General features: G+C 37.9%; 1 protein-coding gene across 1 annotated transcript in view; it reads left to right on the top strand.

Moving 5' to 3' along the window:
- Gabat (4-aminobutyrate aminotransferase) overlaps positions 1–11,027 on the top strand; it is a 71,011-nt gene extending 59,984 nt beyond the window's left edge. Inside the window, exon 10 of the mRNA XM_068230115.1 lies at positions 1,687–11,027. Within this exon, the coding sequence (XP_068086216.1) occupies positions 1,687–1,808 (122 nt within the window). The 3' untranslated portion in view covers positions 1,809–11,027. The remainder of the gene's footprint in view (positions 1–1,686) is intronic.
- Positions 11,028–12,872: the final 1,845 nt, after the last annotated feature.

Genomic DNA, 12,872 nt, shown 5'->3' with positions numbered 1-12,872 from the left:
TAATGTTTTTGACCGCGTTATTTACATATTATGAAAACATGTTCTCCTCTTTCATTTCTAATTTTCTTTATGGAACAGCAGTCGACGGGTATTAGCTTATTCGCTCGAAATAACGAATGTGTCAGTGATAGGGCTCTTGCTGTAACCGAAGGATAATACACAGTTTAATATAGGAATTTCGAAGGGGCAGGAGAAAAAAAAAAAAAAAAAACACTGAAGTTATAACGGGGTTCTCATTATATCCCGTACTCGCTATAGTGGATTTCTACTATATATTGACCTGTTGCATCTGTGTCTGTACTATGATCCTAGTCTTCTGCCACCAGTACTCATCTTCATATTTTTGTCTCTTTCCCTGTGTTCATTTTCTCTGTAACTACTCACTTTGGAACTGTATACTCTTCCATTCTCATCATGTGTCCATACCATTTCAGTTGACTGCTCCCTGTCTTGTCTTGCAGTTTAGGAAATACAACTCTCTGTCTCTGATTTCTATGTTTCTGATTTTATCCCTTCGTGTTTTCCCAATTATTCCTCTAAGGAATTTCATCTTGGATGCCTGGATTCTGCTTTCATAATGTTTTGTTGTTCATGTGCCCGCCCCATATGTAAAAATTGGTGTGTAATACACTGATACAGAATTTTCTTGGATTTTTCTGGGACATCCTTGTTCCACACTATGCCTCACACATATTGGTAAATGGTTTTTTAACCATATTCTGAGGTACTTTAATAGGTTTCGAATGATCTACTACCAATATAAATGGTCCGTTATTGGACATTATAAATTTTCCAGCTAACTCATTCTTGGTTGCCAGCGTTTCGCCCCAGTGTGCTAAGTCGGGTTCATCAGTTGGTAAATAGCACACCTACCAAGACGCATGGCTAGTGCATACCGTGGAGGCCATTGCGTAGGCTATCTGGAGCCATCAGCAGTGCCATTGCACTATGAGAGACTATGAGAATCAACATCTATATCATCTGATGGCCAGGCAGGCATCGATTTTTGGTAATGAGACAGTCTCAGTGCATTGGCACTGCCGGTGGCTCCAGATAGCCTACACAATGGCCTCCACGGTATGCACTGGCCATGCGTCTTGGTGGGTGTGCTATTTACAAACTGATGAGCCTGACTTAGCACACTGGAGCAAAACGTTGGCAAGCAGGAATGAGTTAGCTGGAAAATTTATAATGTCCAGTAAGTGACCATTTATATTGGTATTATAAATCTACTCTTTCAGGACAAATATTTCAGGTTCCCTATGGAAATCAACATCTATATGATCTACTACCATCGGGGTCAGAAAAGAACAAGAGTTGAGCAAGAGAGTTCGGACAGGATAGGTAAAAGTGAGGAGCCTGGCAGAAAAAGAAGTGATCCATCACTTCGAAAAATGGAGTTACGGATGAAGAAAGGCAAGGCCCACGAAGGGCGTGAAAATGAAAGGCAGACAGAAATGATGGAAAATTAAAAAGTGCATTTGCTTGTTATGTGGACATGGCTGATACAGAAATACTATTCTTTTTAAATTCTGAGTAATGTACAGACAAAACTCTTATTTTATATACTGTATATGTAGCTGGTCGTGTGGACTGTCAACCTCCGTTCGGAGATGACACTTTAAGAAGATATGTACGTAGTTCTACAGAAGTTCGATCTATATTATGTATGCTTTTTCTGTTCAGGTATCCAATCTGGCGGGTGTGGTGAGATTGCTGTCCGCCTGCGTCCTGCGCTCATCTTCCAGGAGCACCACGCAGACATCTTCCTTGACAGATTTCGCCAGGTGTTGGCTGAGACCAAGTGAAGCAATCATACCCAAAGATATTTTATTTTTTGTAGCTCAGGTGTTGTTATATATCTTGTATACCATAGAGAACCGTACAAGAATCTCTGCCAGGTGAGAAACAATGGTATTATAACTCGTTCAAGATACGAACGTTGTTACTGGGAGTGTCTGCGTGTCTAATATAGGTAAAATGGGGAGCATGTTGTGGTATTTACTGTCGAAAAGTAGCCATAAGTTCTGTCCCTTGTACAGGTATCCACCCCGTGCCGTGACACTTCTTGAAGCGATTCAGTCACTTGTGTGTTGCTACTCGCACCACTTCTAGTGGTATTGTAGCTTCTGCCTTCACTAAATCTACTTTTAAGGACTCTATACTCTGATGGGGTTTAAACAGGCCTTTTCCTCTTCAAAAAAAAGGCTATCGTGGCTGCAGATCTAAAAATCACAGGAATAGAACCGGCTTTTGGGTGGTTAGGCCATGTGCATTTGGAGAGTTCCTCCCAGACGTGCCATTTGGGCTTGCAAACTGCTGATACTATTTGCATCGATGGGCAAGATCTAGTTAAAGCTAACTAATTTAAATACCTTGGATCACTCATCATATCAGACAGAAATACATTACGAGACACCTGAACACGAGTAAATGCTACATGGCTGAAGTGGCGTCGGTCACTGTCGTGCTGTACGACAAGAAAATTCCCACCCTCCTGAAATCCATGGTCTGACCAGTTGCACTCTATGGGTCAGAATGCTGGCCTACAACTAAGAAGCACGAGCAGGTTCTATATGGTATGGGGATGAAAATGTTACGTTGGTCACTGGGTCTTACAAAACTGGACCATGTCAGAAACGAAGATGTCCGAAGGCGATTGGGAGTGGCACTATCCCAGAAAAGATGTGAGAAGCACGACTTAGATGGTATGGTCATGTCGTCCGAAGCCGTGCAGAATCAATAATACATACAGCCTTCCTCTTGATCCTGAGGTCACCCCAAGAAGCGATGGTTCGACTGCATGAAGGAAGACCTGCGTCTCAAAAGCATCACTGAAGATGATGCCCTTGACCGCAGGAAATGGAGTATGGCATGTTTGAAAGTGGACTACGCACCAATGCGGGACTAAACGCTAGGAAAGGAGGAATAGACTCGCCACTCGCGTATCAAGAACAGCCTGCCCTATCCTTAGGATACGACAGGAGGAGGAGTAATAGTACTAGTGGGGGGGGAAGAAGGAGGAGGATTGACACACCCCTCCAAGACTCGGCTTAGCAGTGGCAGACCAATTGCATGGTCCTGCTGTGTTAGCAGATAGGCTTTTTTGGACTTGTATCTCCGTGGGGAATACATATTTCTGAAAATGGAAAACTCTCTTCTTCTTTAGCTGGTTAGCAATCCCTATTTGCTAACACTGCAGGACCATGCAATTGGTCTGCCACTGCTAAGCCGAGTCTTGGAGGGGCATGCCAATCCAACTGATGAGTTCAAATGGCACATCTCCCCAAAACTCCGCAAACACACACTGCCTAACCACCCAAACGCTGGTTCTATTCCTGTGATTTCTTCTCCTCTTTAGCTTTTCACCTTTGTAAACCTGCTTGTCAGTCCAGATTGATCTTATGGCAAGTCAAATGTCACCATTACACCTCAGTAGTAAGTCCTGAAGCCTTACGTGCTGCTGAATGCTTGGCGCTTACCATGGTGAGATAGACAGGATCCGAATGAAGGAGAGGAAATTCCTAAGACCTCGGCCCACATGAACATTCTGAGACCGAATATTGCCAGAAGTCAAATGCAGAGCTGTATTTTAACAGTCTTACTAATAAATATTGTATAACTTTTATACAAGATTTATACACAGTTTATGTGAAATTTGTTACTAGTGAACCGTGTAAAAGCCTCCTGTGTATACATCTGTTATAGTTATTCACTGAATTGTTTATACAGACCAGGACCCTTGTATAAGTGTGGTATAGCAGCGAGTGACGAAAAAGTAACAATGAGCGATCAGTTTGTTTTAGTGGTATTTACTGTCTGTAGTAATATAACCATGTTAAAATATCAGACTATCCCATTAAGTACACATTGAAAGAATGGAAAATAACATTGATGATCTCCACAATATTTGTAACATAGAAGGCGTAGAACATTTAGAGGTTATGGAGACTGGACATGTTCCTAGAATAAAACACGTTGAGAGGGAGTAATCCATTTCTCCTAGATGACAAAAGTTTTAAAATGAAATATATATTTACGAAAGAGTATCCTCGAATTGTCATTACCACAGGCAGAAACGACTTATTGAAAGATCCAAGAAGTGCCTCTATATCGTGTGAACTTCGTGTTCTTACAGCACTACGGACAGGGATACTGCTGAAATATGTGTGTTACTGTTCTGTTCTTGTTTATTCAAGCATTCTATTTTATTCCGTTTGTGCTACAATGTGGCTTCTTGAAAGGTTTTGCTCTTAGATCAAGCAGCAGAAGCGATCATAAAGGTGGTGAGCATGAAGAAATATGGCAGTGAGCTGCAGGAAGAGATTCCTACGGCTTTGAACGAGTGTATACAAGCAGTATAGTAATACAATGCATATACCACGTTTATTAGTAAGAAAAATATGCAACACTTTTACGAGGTTTATTCAATGTATAACTATATAAGTGTTAAACAACTCTATAATTATTTTTTATTAGTAAGACTGTAAATTTGAAACGTCCTCGCTTGCTATGAGACAGCTCCATCTTATGTTTTATGGTAATCTGTATCGAATGCCTAACACAAGAATTTCTGGAAGAATTTTTGGTCTTTTCATGACTTGGGCAGGTGCGTGAAGGAGGAACTGGCTGGTGTCTCTGAGATGCTGGTTCAAGGAGAAAGTAAGTTGAGGACCTTGGTACAAGGGTTAAAGGACCTTCCGGAAAGAGTGAAGTAGTCCGAAGAGGGAAGAACCGCATTCTCCGTCAAGATGGATTTCTAGAAATTAGTATTAACCTTGATCGTATCAGGCCGAAACTGTATGTCAAACCCCCGTCCCGTTTCTTTAAGAGGTTGGGTAGGAAGCGAGGTGAAATCTTCGTAGAGAGTTTTTGTCTCCAGATACCCTTCCTGACGTCAAGCTAATTAGAGGAATTAATGAGATGAAATAAATGACTGAATATATTATGGTAGGAAGGGAGACAGTGATTCCCAGTGCCTGTACATAGCCTTTCTTGTCAAATAATGCCAAGCCTGTGTGGTCTAACACTGTGGTTAGCCAGTTGAAGTCCTGTTGGTCGAAAAAAATTTTGCCTTCAGAATCTGTGTCGTTGCGACGTGAATCAAATTGTGAGTTCGAGCAGGGTATTGGCCAGTTGTCTCTCTCTCTTGCAGTCCTTGGCCAGACGTGCTGCACCAGAGATGTTCAGCCCAGTTATTCTCTTGATAATGTTTGACCATCAAGTGGGAATTTTTAAATTTAAACACAATGGTTTGATTTATGTTTGCTTCTGTATTGATTTCAAACGAATGTATCACCTAATCAAATGAAATCATTAGGTGATAGATTACATCGAGTGGGAACACGTCCACCCATGATCTCTCTTGCCGGGAACATTTCCAAGAATGATAAGTTTTTCTATGCTGTAATTACGTCGCATAACATGTTAAAATTCTTTATGTAATGATAATCTGATTCTGAGGTTTTGCTGGTTTATAAATACTAGCACTGTGGTAAATTATGTATCTTGAACGAGTTATTTACCATGCCATTTAAATTTAGTTACCTCCTTTGCAATGGTGCACAAGTACACGTCAATTCGTCACAATGGGAATCAACCTATGAAATATTACAAAGAAACCAAATATATATTTGTTGTTTTTATTAGGCAGCTTGCTTTCCTTTAGTAAGACTGATGTAATTTCTCAACTTAGTACAAACACGCTAATAATGTGCCATACTGTTTTTATTTTAATGGTGTTTCGTTAATTCAGTGAAGTTTCTGGTCAGTTTTTCGTGCAACTTTTGATTTCTCACCAGTACAAACATATTATTTCTTCATTTTCTCCTCCTCTGCTGGGCCAATGTTCCGAGCTAGAGTTTTGTTTGAAGGTGCTGAAATATGCCAGCTTCGTGTCTATAGCTTTACTGGTGTGTAAACAAAGTACTGCGGGGGAAAATTTGTGGTATCTTGGCAACTATGTAAAACCATAAAACTAGTCATTAAAACCAAATAACATTATTTTCAACAACAATTGGAAGTAATTAGGGTTTTTCAGTTGTAGAATAAACAGCATTTCGTCCCACTGCTGCAGCGGGCTCGTCAGTTGGAATGACACGCCATTTCAATAATAATGATGATGATGAAGTTCTACTGTTTCAATGAGACTGCACAAACACTAGTGAGGAGGAGGTCCTATACAGAAGAGCAAAAGAAGGAAGTAGGAGAAAGCTAAAAATACTGCAGAGATTGTCAAACAAGGTCCATGGGTGGCCGAAACAAATTTTTTAAAAAAGGAAAAGAAAATCAGATGAGATTCTTCACCTTTGCAATTTTCTTTCTTTTTTCCTATTTCCTCTGTCTTAATCTTGCATTTTTTTCTATGTTTTTTCATAACTGCACAGTAAATCCTGTTTATTCTATCTGACAATAAAGAGTATTTGCACAGACGGATGATTTAGTATCCAAAGTAAAGGTAAACTAGTGTCCTCATTCCGAGGTCATGCAGCTCTTTTCAAGCTTTTACTTGGGTCCATTTAGGCAGCTATACTAACGTATAGTCCATATCAACCACATTCCTCCTGCCATTCTTCAATTTCTGACAATACCAGGAATCGAATCTGGGCCCCCGAGGACGGCAGGTAATAACACTAACCGTCGACAATATCCAAAGTAAAATATATTTACAAAAAGATTTTACTGCAGGGATTGCTCAGACTGATGAAATTCTGTATATTAAAGTTATATACAGTAGAACCTCGATAATTCGACATTGGTTAATTCAAAATCCCGCCTAATTCGAAGAAGCTCTCATTCCCGGAAACATGAGATACAGTTTTGCATGTTATTTAAATTGCTTAATTCAAAATACGGATAATTCGTAATTCGAAGTACAATGTTGGCCCCATTACCAAAATTCAGACTTTTAATTCGAAACTGCCTTTACATTTTAAAACAATAGGCCCTAGTATGTTAGAGTAATTTCAACTCGAAATTTATCCGCGTCATAATAGAACGCGTGTTCCAGAACGTGGAGGGGTAGTTTTCCGCACTTACACTCATTTCGGTGGGTCTACAGCGCGCTTTATGATAGCTAAGTTGAATGAAATCGGAATTCTTTTGTATTCAACCTTTTGACGAACGCCGTAATATCACGCAACAGGCAGTGTGCCGAAAAACAGAATCCGCGAACAATGGCGTGCCGACAGTTGACGAAAAAACGTGGCTCATATAATACATTCGTAGGCACCGAACAATATTGTCATTGCCGATGAAACTGCATTGCATTATTTTAATGCGAGCCCAAACGGTCTTATGGTTTTAAAGGAGAAAGTGCCAGCCGGAGAATCGTACAAGGGTGCGTTGAAATGCACATGGAAGCGAGAAACTTTATCCCCTCGTCATACGAAAGTTGGATAAGTCACAAGGTTTTAACGACGTCGGGCACTTTCCATGCCAGTACAAAGCATCTAAAAGTTCAGACAGTACAGAAATCCAGGGGAACCAACATAATGTATCCTCGTCTTTGAATTGTGTGATTTTTTTTTTTCTTTCGTTGTGTGAGGTTATGTTTGTCAGTGATTTATCCAAGTGCATTATTTGAACATTGTAAATGCACCTTGTTGGGTACATTTCGGAAATAGTTTTTTTCCATGGCATTTAAAAGGTTTAAACTGTGAATCGAGGTGATTGCATGTTAATGGGTCTTAGAATACTTTGCGATGCGGAAGTGTTTACATTTCTGAAGTACGAGAGAAGTGCCATGGCGGGAAATCGCACAAGGATAGAGTCACAGGAAAGTTCGAGTTTAAGGGCATCGAGTACTTTCTGTGTAATTAAAAGGCATCTAAAATGTATACAGTATAGTAATCCAATGAATAAAGCACTTGCACATGAGAGCCAGCATAGATTTCTCCTCATCTTTGACTCTTGTTTTTTTTTTTTTTTTTTTTTTTTCCTTTTGTTGCGTGAGGTTATGTTTGCCAGTGAGATATCCAGGTGCATTATTTGAATACTGTAAATGCACCTTCTTGGATACATTTTGGAAATAGTTCTTTTTTCATGGCATTTGAACGGTATAAACTGTGAATCAAGGTTAACTGCATGCAGTGACGGGCCTTAGAATATTTTGTAACGCGGCAAGGGTTGGTACTTCTGAATTGCGAATTGGCGGTTAATTCAAAATCATGTAATTCGAAGTCCGATTTTTGAGTCCCAACGACTTCGAATTAACGAGGTTTTACTGAATATGTTGGCTAATTTCCACTGATGACTTTCTTTTCAGTATTCTCAGAGCTCAGAGGGAAAGAGTGAAGAGTGTCGTGCCAAAAACATGTGAATGTTGCATCACTCTGTAGTAGATTATTTAATCTTTTCTATGGGATTCAGATGATGACTTCCAGTCTTGTGGAATTCTCTGACTACGTTATCCAAAACTGAGAATATGTGAAGAATTTTTTACTTGGGTCCATTTTGGCAGCTATACTAACGTCAAGTCCATTTCGTTTTTCCTCTTCAGGCTGCGTTTTAAACCTTCATAATCTCTCGTTGAAATCCCTCGAATTACAAACTCTCTTTGATAATGAGAACTAGGAAATGGGAACGCTAACTTCTCCTTTTCCCATTACTAACAAAATTCATTTTTAAATGTTAGACCATTATAAAGTTCTATTTTGGAAAAATGGAAAGTCTATTTTAAAAAATAAAATAAATCCTGTATAAGGTCAATGGATTTTAATCACTACTCCACCTGTTCTCTTGGAATTAGTTTCAGCTTTTTGTTGAGTTTCCAGCAAGATAATTGAGAACTAGGAAAGGAAACATTGAGCTTTGTATTTCTGTCAATTTATGCTGTTTTAGTTTCATAATACATTTACAGTTGAGAGATTGTTACATTCCTTTGGCCAAATATTCTACATCTCAATATTCCAAAGGGATTTTAGAACCAGTTTATATTGTCATTTTGAAGGATATGTCTTTGGCATAATGGTTTTTCACTTTCATCTCGAATTTTTGAAAGCCGTTTTTAATCAGAAGTCTTCCATCAATTGTAGAAACTTTGCATTTACTTAGTTGCGCACAATATAGCTCTGTGAGGCTTACCTATTTTATGTAATTGATGGTATTGTTTGAGACTGCTATAAATACAGTAATTTTAAAAAAATACATTACCGGTACTATTCTATTGTTAGCATTTTTGTTAGGTAGTCTTAAAAGGCAGCTTTATTGGAGCCAGTAACGTACTTGCCTGTATTATATTCTATTTTGAGGTATGTAATGTTTAATAACTTACTTTGTGAAGCATTTTTATTATTGCATTTAATTGTATTGTGAATATATATTGTACCAAGGGCAAGGTATATTCAGATTACCATTTAATTTTATGGAGTGTTTTATTGATAGAGAATTTATAGCATATTTTTAATTAGTCTTTTGGAAGTATATCAGTTTCTTATATTTTGTTTTGGGTGTAGTTGGACCTCAGATTTATACCGTATTTACGCGAATAATCCCTGCTACCCTAATTTTAGGAAGGCTGATTTTGAAAAAAATGCCAACATTGACTCAAATAAAACCCGGACCCCAATTTCGTGCCTCATTTAAAAACAAAATATGCGGGTATTATTCTTGTAAGTACGGTATATTTCTATACTTTTCTAGTATCAAAAATAATTGAGGCTCTGGCCTTCTGACATCAACTTGGCAGGCTTGATCTTGGCTCAGTTTGGTGGAAGGTGCTCATATATGTTAGCCTTGTGTTGGTAGATTTACTGGCATGTAAAAGAACTCCTGCGAGTAAATTCCGGCACCTTGCCGTCTCTGAAGACCGTTAAAGTAGTTAGTGGGACGTAAAGCCCATAATATAATAACAGAACAAGCTTTCATGTCAAATGTTACTCTAGGACTCTTTTATTCCACACAATTGTAAAATACATGACAAGTGTCAAGAAATTTCGCTATGTGGTTTGGTTCACGTACATACATACCTTACATATATACATATTTTTATATACCGTATTTACGCGAATAATACCTGCACATTTAAAAAAAAAATTGGGGTGCGGGTTTTATTTGCCTTAATGTTGGCATTTTTTTCTCAAAATCAGCCTTCCTAAATTTAGGGCGCGGGATTATTCGGTGGCGGGTATTATTCACGTAAATACGGTGGCGGGGATTATTCGCGTAAATACCCGTATTTACATGAATAATACCCGTGCATTTTTAAAAGAATTTGAGGCACGAAATTGGGATGCGTTTTTTTGCGTCAAAGTTGGCATTTCTTTTTTTCAAAATAAGCCTACCTAAAGTTAGGGTGCGGGGATTATTCGTGTAAATACGGTATATTCAAGTTTGCAGTGAAACAAAATAATTTTTTTAACCTAGAGAGGAACATGAGTTTTATTTAGTGACATTTTGAAGGGAAGATTCCTTGTTTTAATATTTACACAAATTTAAAAATATCAAAAGTAATTTGCAAGAGTATTTCCTTCAGTGGAGGTTTTAAAAGTTCAGAGGAAAAGATGGCTGAAGAAAGAAACCATCCCTGTTTCTTCTGTTTCAAACTGGAGAAAGAGTACAGCAATATAATTACATTTGAAAATTTTTGCAATGATTTCTTTTGCTTTGTCGTAAATTCACACGTTTTAAGCTACAGTGACACTTGCCGTATGTAACAATATTGCAAATTTTCATCCTTTTTTATAACAGGCTTTTCACAATAAATACTTCCTTACTGGAACACAATTTTATATCTTACTGTTGGCAGCTCGATGATTGCTATTGTTACAAAATGGAATGTCTGACAATACCTTGCTCCAGAGTATATATTTTAGTTGATTTTTTATTGGATGCATTGCAAGATTATACGTAAAGAGTGTGGCCATATTTACACGTGACCTTTTGAGAAACTAGTCTTCCAGAACGCAAACTCATTGTCATACTTTACAAACAAATGAAATGTTGATCCCGATTTTTGTATTCCATATACTTGTTAAAATTATGTACTTCAGTGTTCATATGCAAATAAAATATACATTAGAACAGAATGTGGTTTATTATTTGTTCATTTGCAAATAAAGTATACATCAGCACAGAATGTGGTTTATTTCTTTCCTTTTTTTTTTCTTTCTATTTAACACGTTCCTTTAAGATGCTTTTTCAGGTTTTGGCTGTTGCTCCATGGATTGTAAGTCTGTGGGCTATATAGACTAGATTAAAGATAAATGAGAATGAACTGGAAGAAGTTTAGTATAAAAATGGCTTACTTAAAATTTGATACCATAATAAAAGGAGAGGTACCATCTTGAATCCTTGAGGAACCATACTTTGTTTAAAAGTTTTTGTTGCTGTCTTTTCTTTAATTGAGCTTGTAGACAATTGAATATGCTTTTCATTGCAAGTTCAGTATTTTGTTTCATATAACTGAAAATAATGATTTTGTGGAATATAAAGATAGCCACAACCGAGCAAGTTGGCTACGCGGTTTGAGTGACATAGCTGTAGCTTCATTTCGGAGATGGTGGGTTTGGCAGCCCTAATGTTCCTTTCCTATGGTTTCCCATTTTTCATACCAGGCTGTATCTAAAATAAGGCCACAGTTGTTTCCTTCCACAGGCTTAGCTCTGTCAGTTTGTCACACAAGACCTGAGTTTGTGTGATGTAAAACAAATGGTGAGGATGACAATTTTATCCACTTTGGTTGAGATAGTCCATTTACATAAAAGCTTTACAATCCTAATTCTTTAGTTAATAATGATTTACAATGCTGTTTTAAAGGATCATATTTTTGGTTAAACATGATGTGCAATTTCTTTTTAGAATTTGTCTTTAGAGTTCCATATACTAGATTTTCTTTATTAATATCAACATAGGTAACTTAAAAAAAAAAGAAATGAAGTGGAATAAAAGCCCAGTTTATGAACTCATAAAACATGCAATTAAAAAAAATTGAGTGTTCTCTGAATTATACTTTGTTGTTTTTTAATTACAGTAGAAACTTTCTATTTAACTCTGAAATGATAACTACTTATTTGTAACAGAAGAATGTAGTTTAAGATGCAGATACAGCCTGCAAAGTAGAAGAGATACTAGCTGATCCTCGACTGCCTTGAATTGTCTGATGGCTCTTCAAATGGTGAATCGTGCTCGATGCATTTCTGCTTTCAAAATGAATGCATCGGGGCTGTTTTCTATGAATTGTGTGAAATGTTCCTAGATGAATGATTTTCTTGTGGTAAAAATAATAACGTGTGGAAGAGTGTCGATTCTTTCGATCCACCATTAACTGAACCCTCAGTCCCTAGGAAATTTCATATTCTGCTATCTACCTTGTGAATTGTTGAGGGTAAACCTGATCACCTACCACCTTTCTTTCTGCTTGTATATCGGTATGCTATTTGCTGTGAGCGGAAGATCAAACCGTCCCCTAATGCGTCTGGTTGTTAGTGATTAGAAGTTCTCGGTCTTATTGAGGTGTACAGTCTTGTTTCTAGTCCTTACAGATGAAGAGGAGATCGAATAAGTGAGAAGATGGTTGCAGTGTCATAGTTTAGCCTTCAGTGATTGATATAATCTTCAGGAGAGTGAAGTGTTTGTGAAGATTTACCGATTGTCTGGCTATCAATCTGGCAACCGTTGAAAGGGATTTTGTTTCTATCCTTGATTGTAATTTCTGATATTCCAAAATTAAATAAATAAATAAAATCACCTCTCTAGTTGAAGGCTTTCTGCATGTCCCTGGTATATGAAATCTAATGTTATCTAAACCTTAAAATTAGATGGTTCTGTTTCTCTAACTTTTCCTTTACGTTCTGCAGTATGGAGAAAACCAAACGGTACAGGAGTTACAAACATGCCTCTGCGTGTGGCCTCCATGGTACGCACTAGCCATG

This window comes from Anabrus simplex, chromosome 13, assembly GCF_040414725.1.
Source record: "Anabrus simplex isolate iqAnaSimp1 chromosome 13, ASM4041472v1, whole genome shotgun sequence".
Taxonomy (NCBI): Eukaryota; Metazoa; Arthropoda; class Insecta; order Orthoptera; family Tettigoniidae; genus Anabrus; species Anabrus simplex.
This window is presented reverse-complemented; position numbering and strand designations above follow the sequence as displayed.